Below are 16,728 nucleotides of genomic sequence, written 5' to 3'. Positions count from 1 at the left end.
GTGCTAAAAAAAGGTTTTCCTATGCATTTTTCAAGATGACAACATTGATCCACGAAAACGATTAAAAACGATGTTTTATGCATGCAGGTCAGCTGGTGATGTCACCTTAAAGAAACACTACATGTCTATAAACTATAAGCAAGTGCATGACGTCACCGTTTTCACACTTTCGCGTTTTTGTTGTTTAAACGGAGACAATAACGATATATTTTTCAAAAACTCGCCTTTTGAAACCCATTTTCAAAAGTTTGTGTTTATAGGCACCCAAAATGCCGTAGTCGTGAACGGCCAAAACGCATAAAAAGTTTTCCGTTTTTAGTTGAAAACGGTGTCTTGTAAATAAATAAAAAACACCCCCACCCACCTCAAGGATGACAAAGCATACAGTAAATACTCTCATACGGCGGAAAACGTCCCAATGTAGAGTCATTAAGTAATAAATACAGTGTGCAGCACACGGGGATATATTGGGTCTACTTGTTCCCAGGCTGCACGCCTCGCTGGCTCGTAACGTGAGACACGGGGGGAAACAACAGGGAAATATTTCATCCAGACTGACTCTTTTTAAACAAATATTTTAGCAATGCGCTGCTATTTTTCATCCCCAGCAGACGGACCGCTTTAATGCTGCATTCTTCGCGATTAATTTAATGACTCTCTAATCATGTAAGATCAGACTGCCCATTGTGGCCCATGGCACACGCACACCACGGGAGAAGTTTGCCCACAATTTCTGTCGCACGGATGGCTGTGTGGATTGTACCTACTCATAGTGCTCCCTTTGTGCCGCGGTGCATGCTGGGTGCCGTGCAGCACCTGTTCACGGAGAGACACGGAGAGTGATTGCTCGCAGCGCCAGACCCGCTCAGGTCGGGTTTCTCCGGGATCGCACTACGTCTCCGGGCTGATTTCTCTGCCCGAGGTATTGTTCTGTATCGCTGCATCGGAGCCATAATAGAGCGGGCCATGAGGACTTTTCCCAAAAACAGGAGCTGCGAAGTTTACAGCGTCTCTGGTTTGGGAGCCTGCGCCCCCGCCGGTGCACCTGCACAGGTAGGAGAGACCCTCCATCAGCACCGCGCGCGCAGACGCAGCGTCTAGCGAATTCTACACGGTGATGATGCTTTCGAGCACTTTTAGTGTTTATTCTTACTTACAGAATACATAATCCTATTTTGTGAGCCTGAGGGAAACATTGTTTCAACATCTGTGTATCAGTGTTTTTAGTGCTGCTGTGTCTCAAACTTTGATATTGAAGTATTTTATTTTGTAGCAGATCAATACGGGAATAATATTAAAATAGCCTATAGTTGAAGTATTTTAATTCGTAGTAAATTTGTGTAGCCGAAATTATTGTTAGTGCTGCTGTTGCCACCTCCATCTAACTAGCTATCGAAAACATGGATGTTTTAAATTATGTGCATACTATTATTTTCATCACCACCTCATTTTAAGGACACATTTGAACTTAAAACAGCAATTAAAAAAAAAACAAAAAAAAAAAAACAGAAATAGACAAAACATAGGCTAATTGTAAGTTAGTTACTCACAGTTGATGCAAATGTCTATATTCTGTGAAAATACCCAATCCAGTTGTACATTGATTATCCTGGTCAGCAATGATATTTCTAGTTTTTTAAAACGCATAGATGAAAAACTTGCCTGGATGTTATACATCCAATAATCCAAGATAACCTGCTGATTTATAGATATTTTACAATCAAATTATAAGAAATAAAAAAAAAAGTTGTCTTTTTTTTTACTTCATTTTGGTGGTCACGTACACTCTTTAAAAAAGTTATTTATTGGCATGTATGGTTCCATGAAGAATCTTTAACATCCATGTAACTTTTCCATTACACAAAGGTTCTTTATAGTCTGAAAACAGGTTCTTTAGATTATTAAAATGCTCTTCACACTATAAAAATGGTTCTTTTAGTAATTGCTCACAGAAAGGTTCTTTGGGAAATGGTTCTTCTATGGCATCGCTGGAAACCTTTTATTTTTAAGGGTGTATGATACATCTAGTTTCTAATTGGTTAAACTGTTACAACTCACCCTGTGTTTCAACACTCCCCTCTCCCCTATGCAAACTTACCAAAAGGTATTTTAAGCTCATTTCAGCTGTGATAATGAACTTAAACCTTTTAGTTTGGCCACGGGGTTGCCTGCGTCTAAAGTTGGTCTTGATGGTCTCATGAATGTGCTTGTCAAAGATGGAGTGCTGACACCGCTGAGAGAGGCCGTGGGAAAGCAGACCCTCAAATTACGCTTTGTGCGACTCCGCAGGGGAATCCCACCAGGATATCCTAGTTCCGCGACCCCTTCCTCCTAATGAAAAGATGTTTAGAATGATGGGGGGGGAGCCAATTAAATACGACACATAGGTTGTTGTAGGGTGACAGAAAGGTTGTGATAATGATCATGAATTGTTTCGGTCTCTCTCAACAAGTGACGTTTCTCGACTTGTGTTTCACAGGACTTTGTGACAAAGCCTGTCCAGACGTCAAGCCCATCTAGCAGCGAGTCTGACATCAAGAGCCCGGTGGGCAAGAGAGCGGATTGCGGGGCATGGAGTAAGTGGGCGCTGAGAGTCTCTCCCCTCCTCCCTCTCTCGGCTGCCATTGCACTGACTCTCCATTTCCTTGCATGTAAGTTAAGACCCTCTGCTGTAGAGGAATGCTGAGATTATGATCTGGTATGTTCCAGTATAGCTAGTGAAGCCTCTCATCCTCGGCTGTCCAAGAAGAGTCTTCAATGAGAGCATGAAAATATTCTTATTTTGTTTTGCTTGATAAGCTACTCGTATACATTAGGCTGCTGTAGATATTTTTCTATATTGACGTGATCCACAGTGGCCCCCAAAATATGTTAAGACACTTTTGGATTTTAAAGTCACACTTAAAAATTAGGGATGCACCGATATGAAAATTTTGGCCGATACCGATAACCGATAATTCTTTGTGTTTGAAAGCCGATAACCGCTAATATTGGCCGATAAATCTAAATCCAAAACCAAATAATTATAGAATTGTTGAGAGTCGGATTACAAAAACAAAAGTCTCAACATTAAACCCATGTCCCAAGCACTCATTATAATTTTATGTTGCCTATATGACAGCACATGTTGCACTTAACTGTATTTTCCTACCGCTACCGATATGGTGGCCGATATATCGTGCATCCGTATTAAAAATGTATGAATGTCATTGACCTTTTGTCAGAACTAACTTCATACAGTTGTTTTGCAGTTACTGTTAATCAACTGATGAAGATAATTTTTAGTAGATATACAGTAAATTTAGTGTTCAAATAATTATTAAATAATTTGTTCAAATAATTTCTGTCTAAATAAACACTACAGTTTAAAAGTTTGGGGTCGGTAATATTTTTGAATGCTTATGCTCACCAAGGCTCCATTTATTTGATCAAAAATACAGTAAAAACAGTTTTATTGTGAAATAGAAATTTCATATATTTTAAATTATTTTTTCCTGTGATGTCAAAGCTGAATTTTCAGAAGGCACTACTCCAGTCTTTTAGTATCATATGATCCTTCATAAACATATTTTGTAACATAAATGATTTTACTGTCACTTTTGCTTAATAATAGTATCCATTTCTTTAAAAAGGGAATAAATACAGACCACAAACTTTTAAAAGGTAGTGTAACTAGAAAAAAGAAAATGACATTTTTGTTCAAATGTGTTTTTAGTGCATGTATATACACTATATTTTTTGCAATATATGGCATCTAAATTGCATCTTTTCCCTGCATAAATTCTTAAAAATTAAATATTTTGCTTGAAAAGTATCTGTGTGCTTCTTTCTTTAAAACAAATGTCACCTGATTTGACATTTTGTCATATAATTCAAGTGTCCAGACACTTTTTGGGTCTACGATACGTAGTTAATCAACATTTAAAACTTTTGAGAGCATTTAAAAATATAATATTATGTGTGTTCCTGTTCCCGCAGCCTCTCCATCGCCCTCAGTGTTCTACCTTGGAGGAAGCATCGAGTTCTCCAACCTCAGTTTCTCTCCAGACCTGGCAGACCCGTCGTCTACACAGTTCCGCCTCCAGTCTCAGGCGCTAAGCCATTACGTAAGCATAAACATACATAACAGTTTCTCTGTGCCGCCCTCGGCAACAAAGCCGGTTTCTCCGTGATCTCTCCGGAATGCAGCCGCTCTCCAGAGACCACTCAAGGAACGATGCTCGCCCCTGGCACTTTCAGACGCAAAGTCCGCCAGAGCTGCAGGTCCAGTGGTGCGCTCGTCCCTCATTGTCACCCTTTTAAATGTAAAGCAGGCCCTGCCGAGTCTTCGGCCGCTCCGTGGCCCTCTTAAATGTAAAGCCAGCTGTAACCGGAGCTCGGCTCGGTGTGAGGCGGTGCGGTGAGACCGGCTCCCAGAGGACTGCAGCTTTTCAGGGCCGAGGACAAGAACGGTGTTTGTGAGAGGGACAGGGCCTAGGTAGGCTGAGTGAGAGGAAGAGCAGTCCTTCAATAAAAACATTGTCTGTGGGCTTCCTCACACACAATCAGATGCTCTGTACCTCTTTGCTGAGAGGCTGCAGCCAGCGGAGAAAAGAAAGGTAGACCAGGGGACAGAGTAGGCCAGGAGAGAGAGAGAGAGAGAGAGAGAGAGAGAGAGAGAGAGAGAGAGAGAGAGAGAGAGAGAGAGAGAGAGAGAAAGTAAGGATATAGGCCACCGAAAGAGAGCGCAGGAAAGTGTGGGCCAAAAGGGCCAGTGTGTGCCAGTATCATGGGAATGGTTGGCATTTGTGTCCGCAGATTAATAGAGGCCGATGAGGAAACTGGCCAAGTGTTGCATTTCGTCCAGTGCGATGCTCTAATTAGCCTAAACGCAACCTGTGTCGTGCCTGTAATCCAGTTTAATAGCAAGGGAATGCGATTGTGAGAAGTGACGGCCTGCAAGTGTGCGCCTTTCCTCATAAAAGTTGGTCTAAATCTGCTGCCCGCCCCTCCATCCAGCACTTCGGGATGACATTGAGCCCCAGACAATGGCGCTGTTGTTGCACAAAGCTCTTGTTGCTCAAAGCCAATCTCACAAGAACAGCGCTTTTGTGCCATGGCTGCAGGTCTCGCCTGGGCCACTGATGTCTCACCTTCTTCAGTGATGTCACGCCTTCCGTGGCTCTGATGTCACTGCGACGTCCCGGGGACACTGTATAGGCTATGCCATACGGAAACTTCACGACCTTGGTAGATGTTATCAGTGGTTTGTTTGCGGTGTGCAGAGATGGATGTGAAATACAATAGCGGCTGATGTTTGTCATGGTAATCAGTTATTTCATGGTGTCTCTGTCATCTCTTTACTTCCTTTCGGTTGATGTGCCGTGGATCTAAGTTCTCAGAGTTGTATGATTCTTCACCGTGGAGCTCGTATTACCAGCACTCAGGAATTATTGCATTTAGGTGAGTCTGTACATAAACACGTCACAATTTATTTTTTTATTTATACATTGCATTTGTGTGCACATTGTATAATTTGATTTGTGTGCAATAATCATTGAATTTTCACATTTTAAGGTGCTTTAAGTAATTGCACAAATTTTGAAGCGATGGTTCACCCAAAAATGATGTGTTCATCCTTCATGTTGTTCCAAACCTGTATGAATTTCTGTCTTCCGATGAACACAAAAGAAGATATTTTGAAGAATATAGGTAACTAAACAGTTGATGGGCCCCAGGCGAGTAAATGATTTTTGGGTGAACTATCCCTTTAAATACCTCTCTTCAAAACCCCGCCCTCAACAAACCCAAACATGCAAAATTAGGCCTATTTCTGATTGGCTAAGAAAATCAATAAACAAATGAGAATAACAGAAAATCAATAGCAAATAAAAAGACTGTGACAACTGTTAACATAAACCACAAAGATCCAGTGTTGTTTTAGAATTATTTACTTAGTATTAAAATATTTATTAAACTTTTGATATTAGCTTATATTTTAGCTTATATATAAGTTTTCATTTTAATTCGTAATTGTATGTGATTTTCAACGTTTTTTTTAAATAGTTCTATTTACCTCTCATTTATTTTTAGTCATTTAGTCATTTTAGTACTGCAACTTATTTCAGTTATTTGCCAAGGCAACATTTGTAACAATTTTCAGATTTCAGATTTTTTAAGTTTAAATTCAATTTTATTTCAGATTTATTTCGATCACTGAAAACTATTTTGAATTATTTCAGCTCTAGTTAACAATAACACTGAAATGATCTTGCAGTATCTTCAGTACTTTGACTTATAGTCACAGCTGTTGTAGCGGATGCAGATGTTATAGGTAGGTATAGATAGCATTGCGTTGCTCTGATGTGACCACTCGACCATTAGCAAATTAAAATTCAAAGCCCATCAACTCAAACTAAACCAGTTTTAGGTGTCGTCATCTTGTTAAAAGTAATGTGTCCTGATGACAGTGAAGGAGTGGAAGGTCTTTGTGTGTACTACTGGAGTAAATTCTCTGCTCCTCCTGCTATTGCTGAGGAACTCCGGAGAGTGAATCCGGCCCGGTTGCAGCGTCGTCTACCTGGAACCAACAAGGTCCTTTTTAGCAAGAACGAGGAACGCTACTACATGGAGAGGGATGAGGACACACTGCGTCTGCTGGGTTAAGAGCGTTTCATCCCTCGGTTTTTGTCCTTTCCAAAGTGAGGACAACACCTAAACGTGCGTTTCTATGTCTGCAGGTTTGAATCCAGATGACGGTGGTGATGCTGGGGAGGATGATGATGATGAAGATTCTGATGACAAAGCGGAAAAAATAAAGAACCCAAACTCTTTGCAGAGTGGCAAGTGGCAGTTGGGGCTGCAGGGTACAACCATAATACACTGTAAAGCCTGTTGAGTTTACTCACATGATTTATGAACACTGACTCATTTGAGTTGCCAAATGTTGGTTAACTTTAGTTCTTCTGTATCCTCCATGATACGCCGTAAGAAAAACACAATTTACGCCACAAGTAGGTAAGGCCATTCAAATGCAACCATGTCCCATTAATCCTCTGAGTAAACTCTGCATGCAAGTCCCTCAACCAGGCAGGTTTTACAGTGTACTATCACTACCATACTATATCATTCTGTCATGAAAACTCATCTACAATCATTATTTTCTGATTGTATTCTTCATTTATTCTCTCATTCTGATAATTTCCTACTCCCATCTGCCTAACAGCCATGTCTTTTGACCTGTACGCTAAGTACGGGAACAATCGCACACTCAGTCTTGTCAGTCCGAAGAAGCCGTATTACCAGTGGAGGCTGCGGGTGCCGTCCGGCCACGTCGTGCGACTGGTCATTCTCACACTTCAAGGGGCAACACCAGGAAGCTGCTCCGCCAACAAACTGTCTGCTTATGATTTCCTACTGCCGCTTCAGAACAAGATCATCGCCAGGTAAGTTTGACATCACATAGAGAATAGCATTTTTTGTCCTTTTGCAGAATCTTGGTTCGTAATCTCAATGTTTTTAAATGAGCACTGAATATAGTCTGTACGTTTCTTGGCCTTAATTTAGTGCTCTACAACTGAATTATAATGCTTAGAGGTTTAGTTCACCCAAAAATTTGAATTGTTTTCGTTCTTTCTTGCATCACAAAGAAAGATATTTTTCTGAATCAAACTAATACTTTTTTTTCCATAATGGAAACAGATGCTGTCAAGCTCTAAAAATGCCCCAAAAAAAGCACTATAAAAGTGGTTCATAACTTCGTATGACTTCATAACTACACTACCGTGCAAAAGTTTGACATCTGTACAAGATTTTTAAATGTTTTTGAAAGAAGTCACTTATAATCACCAAGTCTGCATGTATTTGATCAAAAACAGAAATAATGTGAAATATTATTACAATTCAAATGAACTGTTTTCTATTTTAATATATTTTAAAGGACAAGTTCGGTATTTTACACTTAAAGCCCTGTTTACAGATCGTTTCTGATGAAATAGATTGGTTAAGATTAAAATTTTGACACATGCTGCTGTCCCGAGAATTTTAGGTTTATTTCGCTTTCCCACCTACAGAATGGCTGCATAGGTGCACTCGAACATATCCTTCCTAAAACGCATTAAACTTTCGTTTACAAAGAGATGAAACTCACCGAGTGGTCAGGGGTGTTCACTGATATGCTCATACAAAAATCGCTGCAAAAGATGCTTTCCAACAGGTTTTATCGTAGTTTTTGTCCAACTCCATTGACTTGAATTGGATGGGCTGTGTGCGGTACGGTATTACTCCGCCGCTTCTTCTTCTGCTTCTTCTGTGTATTCAATGAAATGCCAGTGGTTTGCTTGCAATTGGCAAAGGTGCATTATCGCCACCAACTGGGCTGGAGTGTTTATTATTCAAGCGCTCAACGGAAGAATCTACGGGTGTGAGACGTTTGGAAAAATAGATCCACAGTTTTACAACGAATGGTAAAACACCTGTTGGAAAGCATATTTTTGCAGCGATTTTTGTATGAGCATATCAGTGAACACCCCTGACCACTCGGTGAGTTTCATCTCTTTGTAAACGAAAGTTTAATGCGTTTTAGGAAGGATATGTTCGAGTGCACCTATGCAGCCATTCTGTAGGTGGGGGGGAAAGCGAAATAAACCTAAAATTCTCGGGACAGCAGCATGTGTCCAAATTTTAATCTTAACCGTTCTATTTCATCAGAAACGATCTGTAAACAGGGCTTTAAGTGTAAAATACCGAACTTGTCCTTTAAAATATTTTAATACATTTATTCCTGTGCTCAAAGCTGAATTTGTCTTCAGTGTCACATGATCCTTCAGAAATCATTCTAATATGCTGATTTGCTGCTCAAGAAACATTTCTTACTATTATTATCAATGTTGAAAACAGTTGTGCCGCTTAATATATTTTTGTGTGAAATTAGTCATTTTTTCAGGATTCTTAGATGAATAGAAATATCAAAAGAACAGCATTTATTTGAAATATTTTTTTTGTACTTTTGATTTACTTTCAAATGTTATTGACCTCAAACTTTTGTAGAGTATATTCCAAGTCTTCCATATGAATCCATATGATTGTTTGTGCTGAGGAATAAGTCGATATTTGTCTCGAATTCGCCGCATCAAGATTTGAATTGAATGTCATCACAAATGAAATCTGAGCATACAAATAATTTAAACTTATGCTGCTTTGTCCCTAACAATATGATTCCTTTCCAATCCACACCTGAATACTGTTTTTTGTTTTAATGCTGTCATTGAAGATGCCAAAACATCAATCTTCTCTCTTCTTCTCAGATGGTGTGGTCTGCCAATATCAGGAACGTCCCCTGTAATGAAACTGACATCGTCTGGGAACGTCATGCTTGTCACATTTTCATTCAGTCGTCAGAGGCAAGGAGCCATCTTCAAAGCTTATTTCCAGGCTATACCCAAAACCGGTGTGTGAATTAGTGGTCAGCATGAGACGCTATCATTGTAGTGGTTATTCCTCTCAGATGTTCGAATTTCTTTGGTTCCGTGTCGCTGTTTTTTCTATAGAGTGTGGTGGTTTCCTCACTGCATGGAACGGCACAGTGACGTCCCCTTACTACCCCGCCTACTACCCTCCAAATGTGGACTGTAACTGGAAAATCAGGGTGAGCTAAGGCTAAAGGCTTTCCCATGTTTCCCATGAGCCTCTTCCCCAGTGTTAGCATGCATGCCCTGTGAACCCCATTCAGAGGCCTGGGATGCTCCCTCTTTGAGACGAGGGCCGCATGGTGGCCGCTGCTTTGTGTAAGAGTGCGTCCGTTGAGAGTCTGGTTTCACTTTTAGGCTCCGTTGCCGGGATACCTTCTCTCCGTGACCATTGTGATGCTCGACATTCAGGATTCACCAGCCTCGAGCACCTGTGAAAAAGATTGGCTGGAAATAGGTGGCGTCAAGTGAGTGTCATGTCTTTCACGTGTTGAAAACAGTTGGCTTAGACTTCGGAATACGAGCCTACATGGGTCTACATGCATTAGGTTTATAATACGTCCTATGAGAATCAGGTCATATTTTTTGGCTGAACTAACAGCGTGTTTGTGTGCATGTCTATATATGCATGTGTATGTTTTTTCTACATTTCCACAGGCTCTGTAACCCAATTGGGGACAACAGCAGAAAGAGGATCTATTCTTCTCCCGTACTGCTGCACTTTCATTCGGATGAGTCTTTGACACATAAAGGTTTTTACCTGATCTACAGAGCCTTCTCTCCTGAAAGCGGTGAGTTCTTAGTATTCTGTTTTTATCCATTTTTGTTTTGTGTTTTGTAGAACGGGGTTTGATTTGTGGTATGTGTTTTGCATCTGAAACAATTGTCTCTGTTACTGCTTTGTGATGTTTCAGGGCCATTAAAAGTAAAGCATGAGGGTTAGAATATGTAATATTTTTGAATTATTTATTTTCAATTATTTTAGATTATTAATGATTTTGACCCTTTCACGCATAGAGGTCACTACAGTGGACAGCTATTCCAAAAGCAATTTCTTGCATATGCATGGGTTTTGATTGCACAGTTGCACATCAACTACTAGAGTGGACACTAGTGCGTCATCCTATACACTGCCACCAAGTGGCAAGCCATTGTATGTGGAATTTTTTTTTCTCCAAACCAAGATGGCGACGGCCAGTCAGAAATTCCAAGTTGCTTCAGAATATCCATCCATTCCTTTTGTCCTAGAAGACTCTTGCAGGTGAATTTTTTTTGTAACATCTAAGGAGTCGTATCATTATTACATTTTCCAAGTATTGTTTTTAGATTGGGAGGAAATTATGATTAATCATCTGTCCACTAATTTGGACATCATGCATCTCTAGCTATATTTCAGCTACAATTCATACTATTACTGTGACTGTTGTTCTTGAAAATACTTCATCTGCAGTAACTTTTTTGGTTGTAAATAAATGTATTTGTCATTAGAATGTAATTTGCAGTTACATTAAAAAGTAATCTGATTATGTAATGCATGTTACTTGTAATGCGTAACTACTTGTTACATCAAAAAAGTCATCTGATTACGTAATCACATTACTTATAATGTTACTTTACTCGTTACATCAAAAAGTAATATGATTACATAATGCATGTTACTTGTAATGCACGTTTCTTGTAATGTGTTTCTTGTAACATCAAAAAGTAATCTGATTACATAATTCATGTTACTTGTAATGTGTAACTTTACTCGTTACATCAAAAAGTAATCTGATTAGATTACATAATGTACTTGTAACCCTAACCCTAACCCCAACACTGATCATTTCAGATGAGATTGAAAACACCTGATCGCTAGTTTTTTCCCACAGTCTGAAAACATCAAAAGACCAATGTAGATTTCAATCTGAGATTTTCTCAGAGAGCAGAACTACAGTAGAAATGTGTCCATTTTGAACATAATCAGAATTATCAGCTAATAAGAGTAAATCGACATACTCTGGTAGACTGTAGGTAGCATGAGTGTTTTCATAGCCTGAGTTGGGTTTCCACACATAGGAAAAAAATCCTGACTGAGGTTGTCATAATTCATGCATGGGGTTAATTAGATTTTTAAATCATGATTTTTGCTGTCCCACAATTTGTGTGCAGCCCTGTTGCCGCATGTTTTTCCCTGTTACAAAAAATGTACAGAATCATTCTATAAAATTGTGCAATCTAAAATGCAACATCGTTTGGACCCTTTCTACAACGTGGTGGAAAGACAAATAAATAATATCATTACATTCTGTTAAAAAAAATTGCACACCTTATAATTTTATTCAGTGATGCTTACTGTATTTAAGCTCAATCATTCATCCCTGTTACCCAAGTTACTAGGGCAACATCGATTTGACCGAAAATCAACTTTTTTTGAAGATTAAATTATTCCATTCACTGATCATTTGTTGAAAAATAAAAATTAGCTCATTTTTTAAGAGTATGAGGCCATATTTTGTACCTCACTTGGGAAATGGAAAATGTAGTTACCGATTCATTTCTTAACCAAAATAAAATTCTTGACTTATCATGACATTACAAAGAAAATAAATGTAATCTTTCTGAATCATTTTCAGAGCATAAATTTACACCCCAGGAAGTAATGATCATGTTTATTCTCCGATATTAGCATGTCCGAGGCAGTTCCGCTGTGGAGATGGCAAGTGCATTCCTCTGAGGAAAGTGTGTGACGGAGAAAAAGACTGTTCTGATGGACGAGATGAGGCTAAATGCAGTAAGTTCATAAGTTATACTTACATTCTTTTCTACTGTTCATTGCTGTCTTATTTAATCCTGCTTTACTTTGCTTTTAGACACGTGTAAACCAGGAGAAGTTTATTGTAACGGTCAGTGCAGACCACACAGCCAGTGTAACACTGCATGTGGTGACAGCAGTGAAGAGTCTAACTGTGGTAAGAGTGTCTTTATCCGTCCTTATGAAGATTTAATGCTCTTCCTGCATTCACTGATACCCAGAGATGTCTATTTTTATTGCTACAGATGTGTGGAGAGAGTTTGTGGTAAGACCTAACTAAGTTCTGGTGTGTTTGTGTGCGCGCGCACGTGTATACACCTATGAGTTTGTCAAGCTCATTTCTTTTTGTGTTCAATTTGTCCACTTTTTAGGTGGTAAATGCTACCATATGTGCCCAAACAAAATCTGCCTCCCCAAAGCCTCAGTGTGTGATGGGATAGTGGACTGCAAAGATCGCAGCGATGAACTCAACTGCACAAGAGCATGTGATTAAAACCCACTTTGCCTACAATTCGGTTGCCATCTTTCAGGGCTTATTGGCCCAAAAAAGTATTTGGACAATCAAGCCACATGGTTTTCTGTATACAAACGTATTCATAATAAGAACACATGTATAATGTTTCATATGATCATAGTGTTCTAAAGTGTTTTTTTTGGACATTTTTTGCAGTTTCAAAAGGATGCTCTCCCTCCTCCTTCAAATGTGGCAGTGGAAAGTGCTTGAGTAAGATCAATCCGGAGTGTGACGGCATCAAAGACTGCAAAGACGGTTCGGATGAGTTGCGCTGCGGTGAGTATGTTTAAAGAATGACATATTTACTTCAATTTAACTGCCTATAATGCTTGCAACAGTAACAAATGTCAACATACACATGTGCATGAAGGTTGTGGCACAAGGCCCAGGAAGAGGGCAAAGATTGTGGGTGGAACCGATGCCCAGACAGGCTCATGGCCGTGGCAGGTCAGCCTTCAAATGGAGCGCTATGGTCATGTTTGTGGGGCATCTCTGGTGGCCAGCCGCTGGCTCGTCTCTGCCGCTCACTGCTTTCAGGACTCAGATGCAATCAAGTGAGGTTTTAATCAGGCACCTACACTGCCAGTTAAGGTTCTTTTGAAAGAAATTAATACTTTTATTCAGCAAGGATTCATTAATTTGATCCAAACCTGTGACAGGAAAGATATTTAATATATAATGTTACAAAATATTTGTATTTTAAATAAGTGCTGTTCTTTTGAACTTTCGGTAACACTTTAGTTTAGGGTCCAGTTCTCACTATTAACTAGTTGCTTATTAGCTTGCATATTACTAACATATTGGCTGTTTATTAGTACTTATAAAGCACATATTAATGCCTTGACCATATTCTACATCCCTTAATCCTATCCAATACCTAAACTTAACCATTACCTTACTAACTATTAATAAGCAGTAATTAAGAGTTTACTGAGGCAAAAGTCATAGTTAATAGTTGGTTAATAGTGATAATTGGACACTAATCTAAAGTGTGACCAAACTTTCTATTAATCAAAGAACATCTGTTTTTAACATTGATCATAATAAAAATTGCGTTTTTTGCTGTATTTTTCATCAAATAAATGCAGCCTTGGTGAGCATAAGAGACTTCTTTCAAAAACATTAAAACCAACCCTAAATCTTTAAACGCTTTTATTTTATTTTTTAATATACACACTGTCTAAATCTGTTGTCTCTTGGACTCCGAAACATGTGAAGCTACAGGTATAGTGTTTGCTCATGTTTTGGCAGGTATTCTGATGCGCGCTCATGGAGGGCCTACATGGGTATGCGAGTAATGAACTCGGTCAGCAACGCAGCAGCCACCAGGCAAATCCGCCGTATTGTCTTGCATACGCAATACGACCAATTCACCTCTGACTATGACATCGCCCTACTAGAACTAAGCGCCCCTGTCTTTTTCAATGAGTTGGTACAGCCCGTCTGTGTGCCCGCCCCCTCTCACGCCTTCACCTCTGGAACCAGCTGCTTTGTCACTGGATGGGGGGTTCTGACAGAAGAAGGTATGGCACAGTGTAGAAACACATTCAGAACAAACAATTGGTTCTTGTTCTGTTGACTTTACCCACAGTTTTAAACACATGATTCATTTGATGACTAAAGATCAGACTACCACTGAAAAATCCCCCAGGATCCCCGTTGAAACAGGAATGTCACACACTAGCTATACTACCTGTAGTGCTACTTGAGTTTGGTTTGGTTTCATTTTTATGGTGATCTTATTTAAAATTGATACTAAAATGCATGTGTAACTAATAAGAAATGACTGAAGTTGGTTTTAATTTATTCTTATATTATAAGAAAGTCTCTCTCTTTCTCTCTCTCTCTCTGTGTGTGTGTGTGCTCACTTTGGGTGTGTGCGGTTGTACGTTCAGATAACCACGCACGATCAAGTTCTCTTTCTCCTCTTCTTGTGCTCTAATGGTTTAAAATCGCTTGAATGTATACATTGTCAAGAACAAACAAGTGCGAATGATAAACTTTCACTATATCATGGTTTGCAATTAAAGGAGAACTCCGGTCAATTTTAACATTGAGCTCATTTTTTTGTACATTTGGAGTGCTGTCAATACAGAGAACAACGACAAAAATCGGTGTTGCCTACACCGAGTTATTCTATTTTTAAAATTTGCACCCTGTTGACTTCAATAGGGCAAGTACTAAACCAGCTTTTAGCCTCTTAACATCCTTGATGTGTCATTACAAGTGCACAGAAAATGTGAGTGATTCCTTCAGAGTGAACACGAGTGGATCTGACTGCAGTAGATGTAAAAGATATGTATAAAAATGATGTTATTTAAGCCAGCGCAAATACCTGTTTACATCCTGTTTTTCGGTTGAAGTCCAAAGTAGTCGATTGCCGAGTTCACACGCATAGGTTTAGTTACCTATGATCACGCGCGTGAACTCGGCAATCGATTACTTTCTCTGTATTGACAGCACTCCAAATGTACAATAAAATGAGCTCAATGTTAAAATTGACCGGAGTTCTCCTTTAATCTGCAAATCAGTAAACTTTAATATTATACAAGTAATTATGTTGTAAAGATCATTAAATGCATTGTTTTTATCTGAAACCTTCTAAATTTCAGGTGAACTGGCCACATTGCTGCAGGAGGCCACTGTTAACATCATCAGTCACCACACTTGCAATAAAATGTATGATGATGCGGTCACTCCCAGAATGCTTTGCGCCGGAAACGTTCAGGGAGGAGTGGATGCTTGTCAGGTTAGTGTGCACTTAGTCACTGTTTGTGTGCTTGTCAGTGTTCGCGGTTCTTATATTCACGTCTTTGTTCGCACAGGGAGACTCTGGGGGACCTTTAGTGTGTCTGGAACGGGGCCGCAGGTGGTTTCTAGCAGGCATTGTGAGTTGGGGCGAGGGCTGCGCTCGACAGAACCGGCCCGGAGTTTACACACGTGTCATAAAGTTCACGGACTGGATTCACCAGCAGACGAAAGGCCAGGTGTGACGCACACTTGCATACGCACACATATATTTACACCAGAGAACGGGTGATTTGCCCACGATCGAGGTGCACCGGCCCAGCTTTCGTGGTGCCCAGACACAGCAAACATCAACACCTCTGCATCGGAAGCAATCTCCCACCAATTCCTGTTGCTCGCGTTTTAAACCTCCACCCACAGTCTGCCAGCAGCTTCACTCCTTTCTGTGATTCTTTATGCCCCAAAATCTTAAGAACGACCCACAAAACAACTGTGCTCTCTAAAGCCTCGACAGTGGACTACTAGTGTAGAGATTATAACAGGTTGAAGAGATACACATCTTTCATTATTTGCAGTGGAATGAGTTCTCTTGGTAAGATTTGTATTATTTGCATACAGTGACTAAATATTAGTTTTCATTCATTTATTCATGGTAATGGAATCATTTTGATTTTTTTCATTGTTTAAGGATGATATAAACCCTCCACTTCATTGTCCATTTCAAATATGTCCAACTGTGAAATTGACTGCATGTCAGAAATTATGAACAACATCAATTTTAGTCTTGTATTATTATTATTATTACCATTTTATATGTTTTATAGGGTTTTTGTTTCAATAAATGATTGTTGGCTTCTCTTCCAGTGGGAGAAAGCAGTGGCAGCCCCTAAGACTCTCTCTACTGGTTGTGATTTGACATTACATTACTCAGTACTCCTTTAGTTATGCAAACTGTATTCCTGACAACCAGATGTAAATGTCAAAACTGAGCAAATGTTGATACTTTATAATAGATATATGAAAATAGAACTATATTAAAAAGAGGTGCTACATTACTTCCACTCTGTGATTTTTTTTATATATATATATATACATGCATGTGTTTCAGTGAAGTGTAAGTACATTCTAAACTGAAAAATCTTTTTTTCTGATTTTATGTGAATATAGTCATTGTTATAATATGTAATATGTGACCCTGGACCACATGTCGCACAGGTAAATCTGTG

The 16,728-nt window shown here is 39.4% G+C and overlaps 1 protein-coding gene across 1 annotated transcript; it reads left to right on the top strand.

The window, feature by feature from the left end:
- Window positions 1-790: 790 nt before the first annotated feature.
- Window positions 791-16,557, top strand: LOC308682527 (suppressor of tumorigenicity 14 protein homolog). The gene is made up of 19 exons (XM_081352284.1): window positions 791-1,053; window positions 2,480-2,651; window positions 3,979-4,106; window positions 5,375-5,442; window positions 6,450-6,640; window positions 6,720-6,845; window positions 7,205-7,424; window positions 9,285-9,427; window positions 9,528-9,625; window positions 9,804-9,913; window positions 10,104-10,237; window positions 12,115-12,219; window positions 12,299-12,397; window positions 12,612-12,725; window positions 12,911-13,030; window positions 13,125-13,308; window positions 14,006-14,277; window positions 15,367-15,503; window positions 15,580-16,557. The coding sequence occupies exons 1-19, from the start codon at window positions 967-969 to the stop codon at window positions 15,745-15,747; spliced, it is 2,676 nt and encodes an 891-aa protein (XP_081208410.1). The 5' UTR covers window positions 791-966; the 3' UTR covers window positions 15,748-16,557.
- Window positions 16,558-16,728: the final 171 nt, after the last annotated feature.

Source organism: Scardinius erythrophthalmus, assembly GCF_964197995.2.
Source record: "Scardinius erythrophthalmus genome assembly, chromosome: 22".
NCBI classification, from domain to species: domain Eukaryota; kingdom Metazoa; phylum Chordata; class Actinopteri; order Cypriniformes; family Leuciscidae; genus Scardinius; species Scardinius erythrophthalmus.
Note: the sequence above shows the minus strand (reverse complement) of the source record. Positions and strands in the feature narration are given on the sequence as shown.

What these genes read in the sequence shown, in the direction of transcription:
- LOC308682527 (XM_081352284.1), top strand. Translation starts at nt 967, where the DNA reads ATGAGGACTTTTCCCAAAAACAGGAGCTGCGAAGTTTACAGCGTCTCT. An exon ending in AGCCTTCTCTCCTGAAAGCG is followed by an intron (nt 10,238 to 12,114) that starts GTGAGTTCTTAG and finishes CTCCGATATTAG; the next exon opens with CATGTCCGAGGCAGTTCCGC. An exon ending in TTCGGATGAGTTGCGCTGCG is followed by an intron (nt 13,031 to 13,124) that starts GTGAGTATGTTT and finishes ATGTGCATGAAG; the next exon opens with GTTGTGGCACAAGGCCCAGG.